The sequence below is a fragment of the Globicephala melas genome, chromosome 9, assembly GCF_963455315.2.
Source record: "Globicephala melas chromosome 9, mGloMel1.2, whole genome shotgun sequence".
In the NCBI taxonomy this organism is placed as follows: domain Eukaryota; kingdom Metazoa; phylum Chordata; class Mammalia; order Artiodactyla; family Delphinidae; genus Globicephala; species Globicephala melas.
This window is the reverse complement of record NC_083322.1, coordinates 84805580-84821139: the sequence shown is the minus strand read 5'-3', so window position 1 is coordinate 84821139 and position 15560 is coordinate 84805580. Positions and strand designations below refer to the sequence as shown.

At 35.3% G+C, this 15560-nt stretch overlaps 1 protein-coding gene and 1 long non-coding RNA gene across 4 annotated transcripts in view; one reads left to right on the top strand and one right to left on the bottom strand.

The window, feature by feature from the left end:
* PTPN12 (protein tyrosine phosphatase non-receptor type 12) overlaps positions 1 to 6034 on the top strand; it is an 86064-nt gene extending 80030 nt beyond the window's left edge. Inside the window, exons 14-18 of the mRNA XM_030834299.3 lie at positions 176 to 253; positions 1149 to 1216; positions 2158 to 2188; positions 4516 to 4623; positions 5172 to 6034. Of these exons, the coding sequence (XP_030690159.1) occupies positions 176 to 253; positions 1149 to 1216; positions 2158 to 2188; positions 4516 to 4623; positions 5172 to 5233 (347 nt within the window). The 3' untranslated portion in view covers positions 5234 to 6034. The remainder of the gene's footprint in view (positions 1 to 175; positions 254 to 1148; positions 1217 to 2157; positions 2189 to 4515; positions 4624 to 5171) is intronic.
* The window catches only part of LOC115840868 (uncharacterized), a 128075-nt gene that overhangs the window by 72396 nt on the left and 40119 nt on the right, over positions 1 to 15560 (bottom strand). The gene's annotated exons all lie outside the window — the stretch shown is intronic.

Genomic DNA, 15560 nt, shown 5'->3' with positions numbered 1-15560 from the left:
TATCTTGTTTATTTTTGCATTTTTAAAAACTGGTTCTCCTAGATACTTGTGGCAGTGATTTATAAGAATGTCAAGAAAGCTGTCTTATTTTGTTTAGATAACAAGTTCACTTTTAAATGAGTTAACATTTTTTAACAAGTTCATAATTTGTCTAAATTTTATGTATTTGTTATAGATGTTGATGTTAGTGAAGATTCGCCTCCTCCCCTACCTGAAAGAACTCCTGAGTCTTTTGTATTGGCCAGTGAACACAGTGAGTATATCTTCTGATTTTACATATTTCATGCTTTAATAATAAGCTCTGTAAAACACGGCTGATGTCAGTCTGTTGCTGTTGAGCTACACAATTAAATTCAAAAACAGGTTTGAATTTATACTGACAAATGTTTTTAATTCCTTGTATGAAAAATACTTATAATGGTATTTTTTATTTGCTAAGACTGCTAATAAAATGGCTGCATTTATATCAAACACTATAATCCAGTTAAATGCAACTATAACTGTATACAGTTTATTGTCTTTTCATTCATTAAAAATGGCATTTACTTATGAAAAGATATTAACTGCTTCACTTGGTACCAGTGTAGGTAAGTAAACATTTAAATTCTGTTGTAGGCAGGCATCACTCAGTTGATGTTAACTGAGCACCCTTAAGGCCACAAGAGTATCAGTGAGGGAGAAAGTGATATTTCAGAGTATTGATAATATATTCCTCCTCCTTCCCATCGTGAAAAAGAGTATAGGAACAGCTTTAATATATTTACGGTGTCTTGTGCTCAGTGGAGGTGCACATTACTAGTCTTATCTGAGCTGCATTTTACAAATATTTTATTCATTTTAACTGATTTTAAGAATGTTAAAAACAGTGAAGCCGTATACTCCACTAATATTAAATACATAAGTCTATGTCTGTCACACCTGTAGATTACAATGCACTTGTAATAAACTCTGATAACTCAGTTCTTTAAATTTTAAGGAAGAAAGCAAAGCTTAAAGGGATATTCTTCAATTAATAGAAGCTAGAAATTTTTTAGTGGAAGTGATAGTTTCTAAAAATCTACAGTATCTGTTTTTGTATATTACCTTAAAGCAAGAAATTTTCATAATTAAAGATGTTAATTTTAATTGTAAGATTTCATTTTTCTCAGATACACCTGTAAGATCTGAGTGGAGTGAACTTCAAAATCAGGAACAGTGTGAACAAAGAAAACCTGAAGTGAGTCCTTTTGGGATTGGAACAGCTATAGCTCAATATTTTTGTTCTTTTGTTTTACTAATTTATCTTACAGTTGTTTGTTATAATAACTTACCTTAAGACTATTAAATATAATTTTTGATAATTATTTCTTATGTTATGAGTTCAGATGAAAAGTGTATAAAATGTGAGATCTAAAATTTTTTTAAAGAGCATTATGATCTACATATGACCATCACTTCAGAGTATTATTTTCCCAAGCTGCTTTTGAAATTTGTAAATTATGCCTTGTTTCAAATCATTTTGGAGGTATGAATAGAACAGGAGTTACTATTTTCAGGGTCCCAGTACTTTCCTAGATTTTGTTCTTTCCATTATAGAACCAGGTATATTGTCTCTCCCTTTAGTTTTTCTGGTCACATGAGACTTCCTTTCACATTCAGGAAATGTTTTGGTAGCTAAATATTTTAGCCACTGGAAATGCTATTTTTCATCAACATTAATATTTTTCGTATTTCTCTCACATTTGAATATCTGAAATTGGGGTATATCTTAAAATTGACTAAAAAAGCATTGTGATATACTTTAATTGGTAGATAAAGTATTGGTAACCTAATAATGATGCTATGTCTTACAATCAGTGATATCATAATTTGATGAATACAGTAGAGGGCTGGCAAAATGCAGTTGTGTGAATGTTCTCGTAATGTAGTAACTTCTGCATTTTCAGTTTTCATCCAGAAGGAAAAGGAATTCCCCTATCCTTTTACTCCCAGTATAAAACACCACAACATTAAACATTTTTAACCCTAATTGAAAACACCATTGTTTTCTTTTCCTTTGACATGAGAATCTTGATAGATCTTGATTTATTGGGATATATACTCATAACAGACCAAATTTTCTATAATTTGTACATGAAAGGGATGTGCTGTAATAGCTATTGAATGTCTTCCTTATAGGGCTTGATAACCTCTGGAAGTGAAACATGTGGTAAGTTGGACTGTGTTCCTTTTTGCTATAGATTATATAGATTAATTTCCATAAAATAGCATGTCTCATTGTGCATGCTATTTATTTGTGAAATTTATTTCAGTATGTGGAAATATGTAGGACAGCTCTTCTAGAACCTGAATTATGTAGTATAATCCTTTTAAATTCGTTATTATACCAGATATTATTATTGATCAGGAGGATAACAGCATTTATTATCAGTAGTTAACAGGCTGATGGGAAGGAAATTATTTTAAAAATATTTTCCTGTATTTTATTTCTGTTGTTTATAAAAACACTTAGAATCTAGATCTGACAATGATTTGAATAAATGCGCCAAATTAACCTAGATGATTGAATTGGGGGCCTAAAAATCAATTGTTTTGGAAATCTTCCTTTTAGGACTTCTACATTTGTGAAGGCTAGTAAGATTATGTTAGCTCAATGCAGTGTAATAATGCCAAGTTAGAAAATTTTTCTACTACATTACTTTTATGATCATAGTAAAATAGGTCAAGTTATTGTTAATTCTTATAAATCAGTAACTATGTAAGCAGCTCATCAAACATCCTAGCTTATACAGTTCCCTCAATTTATCTATCACCTCTGCCCTTACCCTCCATGCTGCTTCAGCTGCTCTCTTCCTGGATCTTTGCCTAATGGGGCTCCATTCCATCTCATAAACTCTTTATTATTCTCTGTTTACTTTTCTACAGCAACATATTATAAGGAAAAGAGCAGAAGCTTTAGCATCAAGCCCACCTGGATTGGAGTCCCATTTTTGCCATTTTACTTACTTTTTGGGTTTGGGCAAGTTACCTCATCTTTCTAGGCTTCAGTTTTCTTCTCTGTGAAATGCAGATAATGGTAGTAACCTACCCTAGAGGATTGTTGCGAAGATTTAATTAAATCAAATCATATATGGAGAGTATTAGACAGTGCCCGGCACATGGTAGGCACTGAAATGGTAGCAATGCTGTCATTATTATCTATGTTATATGACTACTGCTGCTATAGCTAGATCCCTGGGTCTTTTATTTTCTTATTATCTGTTAACTCCTTTCTGGTTTCTCTTCCTTCTCTATTCAATCTAGATTCCGTCACTCTAGTCACACTCACAGTTATCCTTAACTTTCTTGCCCCTAATTCCCATACCATTTTGCTTTATCCCTCAGGATTACTGAATACTGCTGAGGAACTTGGCTGTTTTACAGGTTGAGCATACAGTTCTAGGACTGATCCACAGTTGAGCCCTCAGCGTTGCTTGGTTATCTTACATGCTCTGCTTTATACCCTTTTTATTTCCCCTGAATTTTCCAAATCTTGATTTTCTTCATGAATCCCACTAACTGTTACTCAGTAGTAGACCCTTTACTTCATTGAGAAAATTGAGGCTTTTAGCCTAAATCATCATTTCCTTATAGAAGCCAACCCTGAATCTCCGCCACTAGTTTCGTCTACATGCCTCTCCTTTCTGTCCCCGTTTATTATAAACCTTACCACACTACTATAAGTAATGTACTTGTCTGTCTCTCCTACTAGACCAGGGGTTAGCAAACTGTATCCCACAGGCCTAATCCTGCCCGTGGCTTGTTTTCTTATTCTGCCCTTGAGCTGAATGAATTCTTTTTACATTTTAAAGAGTTGTTTAAAATTAAAAACAAAGAAACAAAAATCAATGAAGAATGTGCGACAGAGACCGTATGTGGCTTGCAAAGCTTAAAATATTCTCTAGCCCTTTATAGAAAACGTTTGCCGACCCCTGTCTAGACTATAAGCACCTGAGGACAAGGATTGTCTATTATTTGACTTGTATTCCAAGTTTCCAGAAAAGTTCCTTACAGGGGGTGTAGGGGACGTGATGAAGGTGGTGAAAGGATGCCTGAATCATAGTAGTTGATTTCTTTTGTTACTAATCGTATGCCTTGGCAGTTAAATAAGTAAATTAACTAAAATTTAAGCAATGCTAAATCTTAAAAGAATTACTACTTTTAAGCACAAATATTAAGTCCATTAATAAACTATGAACTTGTTTGCCATTGATTTCCATATAAAGGCATTTCAGTTGCAGTTAAAGTAGGAGCATGAGGAGAATCGTCACAGCAGAAGTACTCGCTGCAGGTTTCTAGGTGCCTGCAAGAACACCTAATATAATTTCCTGTGTTCATTACCCTTGCATTTATATTTATCTGGGCCTCTAAAATTATGATGCTCAAAAAAAAACTTGCTCTTGTAACTAACTGCCCACATTAAAACAATTAGAGGATTCTTCTACCTATGATGCTAAACATGATTATGACTAACAATGGCTTTGATTTGCATTTTAGACCATCCAGCACGAGGTATTCATACAGAGACTTGTACAGAATGTCCAACTAATTTCAGTAACAAGAAAGATCAAATATCAGAAAGTCCAACAGAAGCCACAGAGATTGGTAATTTGTTTATTAGATGATTTTAAAACTGTAATTGTGTAGTTAATGCTGGCAAGAATGAAAAAAAGTTATTTGCCATCATTCCAGAATTTCCTTAAGGCAAAGTTTATCTTTGTGCTATGATTTATTCAGGCCCTTAAATGGCACTTGCCAAGAATAAAACGTGTACCGTCAAAGCTGCTTGGAATTAATTATGAAACAAATGAACTAATTTATTCTGTTTCATACTGAGGTTAAAAACTAAAATATAAAAAACTGCAGTATGTAAACAAATCTTTCTTTTGAGTCGGAAAGACTAAAATATCGTAGCTGTTTTTCTTACATTTTGATAGAATTGATTTTATTTTTATAAAAGAAGCAATTATTTTCAACTACCCAGAACAAATTAAGAATTGGTTTGTGTTTGTAGAGATTTGTTTAGTTTTAAGTTCTAAATTTCCATATGGAAATTTATTTGTTCCATAAAATAAGAATGTCTACAGACATGAGCTTAATAGTTTAAAAATATTTCTGAACACTAGAGAATTATTGTGGTATTTTGATTATAGGTTTTGGTAATCGCTGTGGAAAACCCAAAGGACCAAGAGATCCACCTTCAGAATGGACATGATTCAGGGAACTAAAAGACACTTTAAATTATACTGGAAAATTCAAGTGCCACTGAAAGCCAGATTTATAGTATTCCATCTTAAAAATGTGGGACTAACAGCAGTGTAGATTGTTACCTTAGTGTTTTTTGCTGGGACCATCTACCTGCCTTATATTACACTTAGGAAAAAGTATTACATATGGTTTATTTTGTAACTTCAAGTATTATTGCCTTAATGTCTCTTAACCCTGTTACACGCTGCTTGTAGACATGTTAATATAGTAATACTTTTATGATAAATTGAGTTTAAGGACTACTCTTTTGCTAATGTTTTATCATGTATGCATTATTTTGTATATGTACAGGGCAAGTAGGTATATAATTTGATAAAGTTACAGTCATAAAATATTATTAACAGAAGATGTAAGAAATTTCTGCATGGTCTAAATCTTTGTGTACCTTATTTGTAAATTATTTGCCCTGAAGTTTTAGAAAATAGTTTCAGAATTTTAAAATTGCTGGAGTCATGCAGCCAGCATTACAGGTTATCAGAGATCAAAGATTGTAATAATAATACATTTTGTAAATTGTAAGCAAAAAGTTATTTTTATATTATAAACTGTCTAATTGTCCATCCTAATTGTCCTTGTTTTCATTTAGTCATGGAGATTCAGTAAGTGCCTTGGAACAATATTGAATTCTCTTAGCTCGTGTGTGTTACTTTAATATTTGAACTCAACTGGGATTAGAAGACTATCAAAATATATGTATGTTTCAGGATATTTGACCTGCCATTAAAAAGACAAAAACAATTTTACAGTGCCTACTTGTTTTGGTTTTTCATTCCTCTTTTGTGGGAAATTAGACTTAATATCCACCTTCCTCCCAGCTGAGTCTTATCTTTAAGTCATGAGTGTGAATGGGGTTTAATTTCTTAATTATAGAATAGGGAGCACCTTCTGCAGAAACATGGCTTTGCAGTTCTAAATACTTATCCTGGAGTCAGCCCTAGGCATCCTTCTTAGCCTTCTCATTGTTGCCTACTGGGATGCCAGGAAAACACCAAACAAAGGTGCAGTTGGGAAAAGGGAACTGGTTTCTTCCCATCCTGCACTGGAGCAGAGGCCCTTTCCGTAAGTACCAAGTTTGAATTTTGACATCATGGATCAAAGCTGATAGACATCTGTATTCTCCCTCTGCATATAAAAGAGGGAAGAAATTATGAGACTAAAGTGAGATAAAGTAATCATATATGAATAGAAAGAGGATTGTTGTGGAAGAGAAAATAATACTATGATTTCATGTTGGAAAATTTATAAAGCTCAGTGGTCTTAGAATTTCACATTTTTCTCATATATTTGTTCAAAAAATGTGAATATAGTGGACCCTTGACAGTCATAAGACACAAACACCTCTATAGCATATCATTTTCTTAATAAAATTTAAACTGAAATAAAGTATAACTGAAAAAAAATTTAGTCTCCATACACTTTATGATTTGTATAATATGGCACTAAAATCATTTGTAAAGATTTTTTTCTTGGGAAGGAGTTGCTTTGGAACTCCTTCATTGAAGTATACATGTATTCAGAAGGGTGCAAAAAAGCATATTAACCACCACAAAGTATACACTCCTCTGAGTGTGACCACCCTTAGGTCAAGCAGTAGAACAGGACCAGCCACTGAGAAGCTTCCCCTTGGGCTTCTAAGATTTGTTCATTATTATATGTGTAGCAGTTGCTTGTTCATTTTTCATTGCTAGAGTTTTGCATTTTATGAATATACCACAGTTTGTTCATTGTGCTACTAATAGACATTTGGATTGTTTTTGGCTTGGGAAAACTACAAATTTTGTTGCTACAAACATTTTAAAATGTGTTTTGGTACACTTATATATATATGAATCTGTTGGGTATACATCCAGGAGTGCAATTTTTGGATTACAGAGTATGCACATATATATTCAGCTTTGTAGATATTGCCAAACAATTTTCCAAAGTGGTGGTTCTGATTGTTAACATATTTCCCTCCTGACTAATGAGGTTGAGCACATTCTCATGTGCTTATGACCATGTGGATATTCATTTTTGTGAAGGACCTGTTCAAGTCTCAAGCAGATACTGTTTGGCAGTATCTACTAAAGCTGAGTATGCAGATATCCTATCATCTGGCAACTTTGCACCTGTTTTTCTATTTAGTTGTTTTTTTCTTATTGATTTGTTGGAATTATTTATATATTCCAAGTGGGTTTGCCTGTGCTTTGCCTTTTCACTCTACTAATGGTGTTTGTTTGTTTGTTTGTTTTTGTTTTAATTGAATTTAATTAAATCCAATTTATCAGTCTTTTATAATCACTCCTTTTTGGTGTCCTCTTTTAGAAATCTTTGCCCACCCCACGATCATAAAGATATTCTTTAGTTTTCTAGAAGCTTTATTTTTTATTTATATTTTTGTTATGTTTTTATCTAAAGCTACAGAATTAAATTTTTTGTATAGAGTGTGAGGTAGATTTCTTTTTCCTTTTATGAATCACCAGTTAACGTCCCTCCTCTATTAAATATATAGTCTTGTCATATGTTATATATTCATTGATCTGAGTCAATTACTAGATTTTTTTCTTTCTATTCCATTGCCTATCTTTATAATATTTTAAATTCTGCCTTTTTCCACCTTTAGCTTTCTCCCAGTGATTTTTATATTGCCTAGAACACTCAATAAAGTTACTCATTTTTATTTTTCTATATAAAGCATATAATAAGGTCATTTGTATCTGAGATAAACCACTAGCAAATTTATCCTGCCACTTTATCCAAATCCTCTCCCTTACAGCTAATGCTACAAAGACCTTTAATCTTTCCTTTTCCATCCTAACACTATCAGTTACCTTTCTTTTGGAAGCAATTTTCCACACATAGTATTTTTTACTCTAGTATTTTTCACTTTATGGACATTTTCTCCTAATATTGGTAAACAGAGCAGTAAAGCCATAGTCATATGTCAGTGCTGAGCTAGGCTCAGTCATTAGCTAAGTGACTTCCTGTCCGGTAACAGCCTCGTAGGACATGTGGTTAAGTTTTTACCTGAGCAAATTTACATAACTCTATGTCCTAAACCCCTGTGGTCATTTCAAATAGCTGAAACTATGAAATTCTTTTTTTTATTTTATTGTTTAAAACATTTTTAATGCCATTGCCTGTGTCAGTTTTTAACTGAAGTATAATTGACTTACAATATTATATGAATTTCAGGTGTACAACATAGTGATCCAATATTTTTATACATTACAAAATTATCACCACAATAAGTCTAGTTACCATCTGTAATCATACAAAGTTACTACAATATTAATGAACTGTATTCCCTGTGCTGTACATGACATCCCTGTGACTCATTTATAACTGGAAGTTTGTACCTCTTAATCTCCACCGATTTCACTCATCCCCCCACCCCCTTTCCCTCTGGCAACCACCAGTTTGTTCTATCTATGAATCTGTTTCTATTTTGTTAGGTTTGTTTGTTTTGTTTTGTTTTTTAGATTCCACATATAAGTGAAGTAGTATAGGATTTGTTTTTCTCTGTCTGACTTAGCATAATACGCTCTAGTCCCATGCATGTTGTTGCAAATGGCAAATTTTCATTCTTTTTCATGGCCGAGTAATATATATTCATCGTATGTATACGCCACATCTTCTTTATCCATTTGTCTATTAATGGGCACATAGTTAAACTAAAAAGAGATGATTTTGTGCTAAATGAGAAGGGAAGCAATAAAAATAATGCAATTGGCAATCTGAAGCTTTTTAGAGAAATTCAAGTGAAGAAGGACATCTTAAGTATATTTAGTCTTAAAATGTGTTCTGATTATAATATTTTTGTTGAAGTACATTTTTGGTGGTCTTGATTGCAATCTGTGAAGTCATTCTATTTTAATCCTAAATATAGAATTAAATTTAATTAAATCAGTTGTGCTAGTTTTGGAAAAGTTTTTGCTGTTTTTGTTTTCTTACACAGATGTCTCCTAATTGCCTGCTTCTAGTGACGTTATTTTAGATATCAAAAGTTCACATTCACATTTAATAGCTTTCTAAATAATCAGATGTGAATTAATTTCAGTTTTTTAATACTCTATTCTCCAATTTTAGATCTTTGTTATTACACAGCTCTTAAATGCCAGAAGCTCATATTTTCAATTCTGGCAGATGGAGAATTGCGAAAACTTTAACAAAAATTTTGGCACATATCCATTCAATATATTGTGCTAAAAGTAGCTCTAGTTTTGAATATAAGCTGTATTTTCTTAACAGATTTGCTGTAGTCTGTTTCCCCTGCTATTTGTCTTTAAGGTGCACAAATCTTGCATGATATGCAGATGACCAATTATATCGTGAACAATTTAATCAGTTAAAAGCAGCTATGCTTGGGTAGCTCAAGAAGATGTGTCTCAGTGTTTTAAACTACAACAAATCTGGGCTTTGTTGAGTTAGTGGGGGAAGGGAATTCCAAAGATTCCAGCCATTTTTCATGTTTTAGAGATAAGATGGCCTATGTACTATAATCGTGATTTAATGTAATAGTATTTGTGACTTAACTCTCTTGTCAACATTTCAGCAAGAACATATTCTTTAGCTACTACAGATTTATACCCAAATAGCCAAACACTAAACAGAAAAGTAGTTCTAAATTTCTCCTTAAAACATTGTTTTCCTGACTGAAAAAAATTTTAGTAGGATTAAGTTTATAGTAAGTACACAAATGTACAATACATCTGTGATATTTTAAAGTATTGTAGTTTTTAAATTTTAGCTTTATCAACTTATATGTAAACCTGTTAGAATATTTCCAATACTTTCTAAAACTAAAATGTGAGAAAGCATTAAATAATTTACTGTATTAAATATAAAATCTAAGTATTTAGCATTTCTCATTGTATTTCAATTAATTATACAATAACATTTTCATGCAGCTTCTATGCAAAAAATTTTAAATACCAGTCTGGGCACACTACATGTAATGTGTAATCTGAAATATGTAGAGATTAGCTGAGATTAACATTAGAAAACCATTTTTATTTCTTTTTCTGACCACACTGTGGCTTGCGGCTGGCAGGATCTTAGTTCCCCGGCCAGGGACTGAACCTGGGTCTCCACAGTGAAAGCACTGAGTCCTAACCACTGGGGAATTCCCTAGAAAAACATTTTTAAAATTAAAATTATATATGTACACATTGTTTCAGAAAGGTAAAATGAAGTTTATAGGAAATTTACTATTGCCATTCAGAATAACAAAGTATTCTTGGCATCTTTTCAATCTAACGATTGAAAATGGATTGATCCATTTTAATATTATTTCATCTGTGAATATCGATTTCCATGTAACAGAAATAAAGTAAAATTTATATGTAGAAATTTTACATTTAGACTTTGCTTTCATTTGAATTCACTTGAATTTACGGCCAAAGGCTTTTGAAAGTTGGATTCTTTGACATTGATAGCTTTTAGCAGTTTCAGTGGCAGGTGGGAGGTGTAGTAGAGGTGGGACAGCATGGAACTCTTCCCCATTCTGTCAGAAGGGGGCAGCAAAGCAAGCCAAGAGGAAATTTATAGGTACCAAAAAAAAAAAAAAAGTCAGGAAAGGCACTCAAGAAAATTTAGAAAGCTATAGCCCCAAAGCTTCTTGGGGTGGCTTCACTGTTTTAGAGTGTTGGTGAAGTCCCTAATGCCAAGTGGCCCCCTTTGCAAGAGTCATTATGCAAATCTTAAGGCATCAATACACCTTCATGTAGACTCAGGCCTATCTAATAATTATTAACCTTGCTGAATGCTTACCAAGTGCCAGGCCTTCTGCTAATCTCTGAATACATTATCTTTCTTAATCTTCACGAAAACTTTGCCAGATGGACATCCCTGTTTTATGGATGAATCTGAGGAATACAGACTTTAGATAATTTAAAGTCACACAAAGTAGCAAAGCCAGAATTTAAACCTAGCTCCTGTTACAAAATCCTTGCACTTAATTACTCACACTACTATATGCCCTAGTTTTCAGAGAAGCTTGGAGTGTAGGCTTTAGCAGGCAAGAAACCTGTGTGCTAGTTAACTGATTAGAAAATGTGTGTGCTAGTTAACTGACTAGGTACTTAAGTCAAATGTCACTAATAGGCTTTAAAATCACACAGCTTGAAAACTGATGAAGGGAACTTCCCTGGCGGTCCAGTGGTTGGGAATCCGCACTTCCACTGCAGGAGCCGTGGGTTCAATCCCTGGTCGGGGGGTTAAGATCCCATGTGCCACATGGCATACACAAAAAATGAGGAAAAATAAATGTTAAAGAAAACCGATGAAGGCCATCTGCATGCTTTTCCTTGGTATCTCTGTTTACTTCCTATCCTGCAGTAAATTTCTAGGGCAAAAGTATGGGACAGAAATCAGAATCTGGAATTTTACCAACTTGGTCAATTTTAATTTTATAGTTAACTTGGTAAAAGCTATTGTGGCAGGTTGGAAATCATGGCCACAATATTTTCAGCTCCTCCCATCAAGGTGGAGTTTGTTTTCTAGTATCTGGGCTGGCCTTCTGCTTTGCTTTGACCAATCAAATGCAGCAGATGTGTTTCTAGGCTGACTCTCTGTGTAGACCTTAAGAGGACAGGCTGCTTCAATCTCTTGGGTCCCTGCTGGCATGTAAAGAACCTCAGGCTAAACCACTGAACAATGAGAGAATGATGAGGAACTATGTGAAGAGCTAATCCCAGAGAACACCACGTGGAGCAGTGTCCAGGTGGCCCTCCTAATCCCCAGAACTGTGCAAAATAACAAAGTGTTGTTTTAAAGACATTATGTTTTACTGTGACAACTACAAACATGGAGAACAGAAAATGCATAAGTCAAATCTCAAAATATTTAATGTAGATTCCACATTTTTCCTATTTACTATCACTTTTCCACGGTTCATAGGTGTATATACAGTTGGTAATGAACTGAAAATGTCAAAATGCTGTAGCTAGAAGCCAAGGAATTTCCAAAGTCTTAAATAATGCCTTACATAATTAGAAATGTACTCGTTTAATGAAACTCTGTAAGCAGCTCCTAGGGCTGGAAAAGCAGCATCTACCTGAGCTCTAAAATAAAAGGGCACACTAGCAGTCCTTTTAGCAATTATGTTCTTTAAGACTGTAATGATATACTTAAATTTGTAATGTGAAAAGTCTTAAGCCCAAGGTTGGAAGTTAGCAGAGATCTAAACAGATCTGAAATCCTTCCCTTTCCTTATATGACTCAGAACAATGTTTTGAGATTTTCTACTAGGTAGAGCCATATCCATTATTTATGTAACGAACACTCATACGTTGCTGACTATGCCCATATACTGCTATAAGTGACTCAATGAGTAGGTACTACCTTTAATATCCATTTATAGATGAGGAAATCAGGGTACAGAGAGAAGTAAGTTGTCCAAGGTTACAATGCAGCGGCATTTTGCTCTCTCTCGGATAAAGGGGGAGGGGGAGGAGGCAGAAGTGGAGTTAGGTGGTGGTATGTATTCAAATAACAGCTCCGTTTAAATAATTCTTCCCAGAGAAGTATCTGTGAAAGCAGGGAGGCTTTTGCATGTCGTTTGAGGTCCATGATGTAGCTCCAATCGTAAAGCTTCATCTGCCAACACTGGCCCCCGCACCCTAAACTTCAGCTATAGAAAACTCAGCCCCAAAATATACCTTTGGAGGGACTTCCCTGGTGGTGCAGTGGTTAAGAGTCTGCCTGCCAATGCAGGGGACATGGGTTCCATCCCTGGTCCGGTAAGATCCCACATGCCGCGGAGCAACTAAGCCCGTGCGCCACAACTACTGAACCTGCGCTCTAGAGCCCACGAGCCACAACTACTGAGCCCACATGCCTAGAGCCCACGCTCCGCAACGAGAAGCCACTGCAGTGAGAAGCCTGCGCACCACAACAAGAGTAGCCCCTGCTCTCTTCAACGAGAGAAAGCCCGCACGTAGCCACGAAGACCCAACACAGCCAAAAATAAATAAATATAAATAAATTTATTAAAAAAACAAAAGCAGAAACAAATATACCTTGGAATTATTCTCCCCTGTGCTTTGCTCCTCTGGTCCCACCCAACATTGACCCCCTGCATAGAACCCTCTTCAAATGTAAAAGGGAGTTATATACCTTTCAAAGTCCACCAGTAGTGCTTTCCCCATAAAGCCTTCCTAATTCTCAGTATATTACTCTCTTGACTTCTAGAATCAATTGCTTCTTCCATCATGTTTCCTTAGATCTAGAATTCTTTTTTTAAAAATTTATTTATTTTTGGTGAATCATTTTTAGGAAGATAAGGTAGCATTTTGATTTCATAAGCCGCTTGGAATCTGGAAAAAAAAAACTTTATATATATGCTTATTTGCTTTTAAAATTAATTTAATTAAAAACAAATGTAATGACACAATGTCGGCGACTAGTCCACAGCGAGGGTGAAAAGAAGTTAGTTTCCTTAGGACCAAGGAGGCACCCTTGCACCTGCAGGACAACTTGCCCCATCCATAGGGAGGAATAAGCTTCCTGTTACAGCTGCAACTGCTAAGCAGCTGGCCTTGCTGTGGTTTCTCCTAGACGTTTTTCTAGATACCATGTGGCTGACAGGGTCTTGGTGCTCTGGCTGGGTGTCAGGCCTGAGCCTCTGAGGTGGGAGAGCCAAGTTCAGGACATTAGTCCACAAGAGACCTCCCGGCTCCACGTAAAATCAAACAGTGAAAGCTCTCCCAGAGATCTCCATCTCAATGCTAAGACCCAGCTCCACTCAACGACCAGCAAGCTACAGTGCTGGACATCCTACGCCAAACAACTAGCAAGACAGGAACACAACCCCACCCATTAGCAGAGAGGCTGCCTAAAATCATAGTAAGGTCACAGACACCCCAAACACACCACCGGCCGCAGTCCTGCCCACCAGAAAGACAAGATCCAGCCTCATTCACCAGAACACAGGCACGAGTCCCCCCACCAGGAAGACTACACAACCCACTGAACCAACCTCAGCCACTGGGGGCAGACACCAAAACCATCAGGAACTATGAACCTGCAGCCTGAGAAAAGAAGACCCCAAACACAGTAAATGAAGCAAAATGAGGAGACAGAGAATCGCACAGCAGATGAAGGAGCAAGGTAAAAACCCACCAGACCTAACAAATGAAGAGGAAACAGGCAGTCTACCTGAAAATGAATTCAGAGTAACGATAGTAAAGATGATCCAAAATCTCGGAAATAGAATGGAGAAAATACAAGAAACGTTTATCAAGGACCTAGAAGAACTAAAGAGCAAACAGTAATGAACAACACAATGTTCAGTGCAGCTCTATTTATAATAGCCAGGAAGCAACCTAAGTGTCCATCGACTGATGAATGGGTAAAGAAGATGTGGCACATATATACAATGGAATATTACGCAGCCATGAAAAGAAATTGAGTTATTTGTAGTGAGGTGGATGGACCCAGAGACTGTCATACAGAGTGAAGTAAGTCAGAAAGAGAAAAACAAATATCATATGCTAACACATATATATGGAATCTAAAGGGAAAAAACAAGGTTATGAAGAACTAGGGGCAGGACAGGAATAAAGACGCAGACGTAGAGAATGGACTTGAGGACACGGGGAGGGGGAAGGGTAAGCTGGGACGAAGTGAGAGAGTGGCATGGACTTATATACACTACCAAATGTAACATAGATAGCTAGTGGGAAGCAGCCGCATAGAACAGGAAGATCAGCTCTGTGCTTTGTGACCACCTAGAGGGGTGGGATAGGGAGGGTGGGAGGGAGATGCAAGAGGGAGGAGATAATGGGGATATATGTATATGTATAGCTGATTTACTTTGTTATAAAGCAGGAAAAAAGACACCACTGTAAAGCAATTATACTCTAATAAAGGTGTTAAAAAATGTAATGATATCCACTTCTAAGAACATGAAAACATGATTTAAAAATCACTGTATTCTACAATGGAATATTACTCAGCCATAAAAAAGAATGAAATAATGTCATTTGCTGCAAAATGGATGAACCTAGATAGAGATAATCATTCTAAGTGAAGCAAGTCAGACAGAGAAAGACAAATACATGACATCACTTGTATGTGGAATCTAAAAAAAGGATGCAAATGAACTTATTTACAAAACAAAAATAGACTCACAGACATAGAAAACAAACTTATGGTTACCAAAGGGGAAAGTGGAGAGAGGGATAATTAGGAATTTGGGATTAACCAGTACACACTACTATATATAAAATAGATAAACAACAAGGACCTACTGTATAGCACTATAGCACAAGGAACTATATTCAATATCTTGT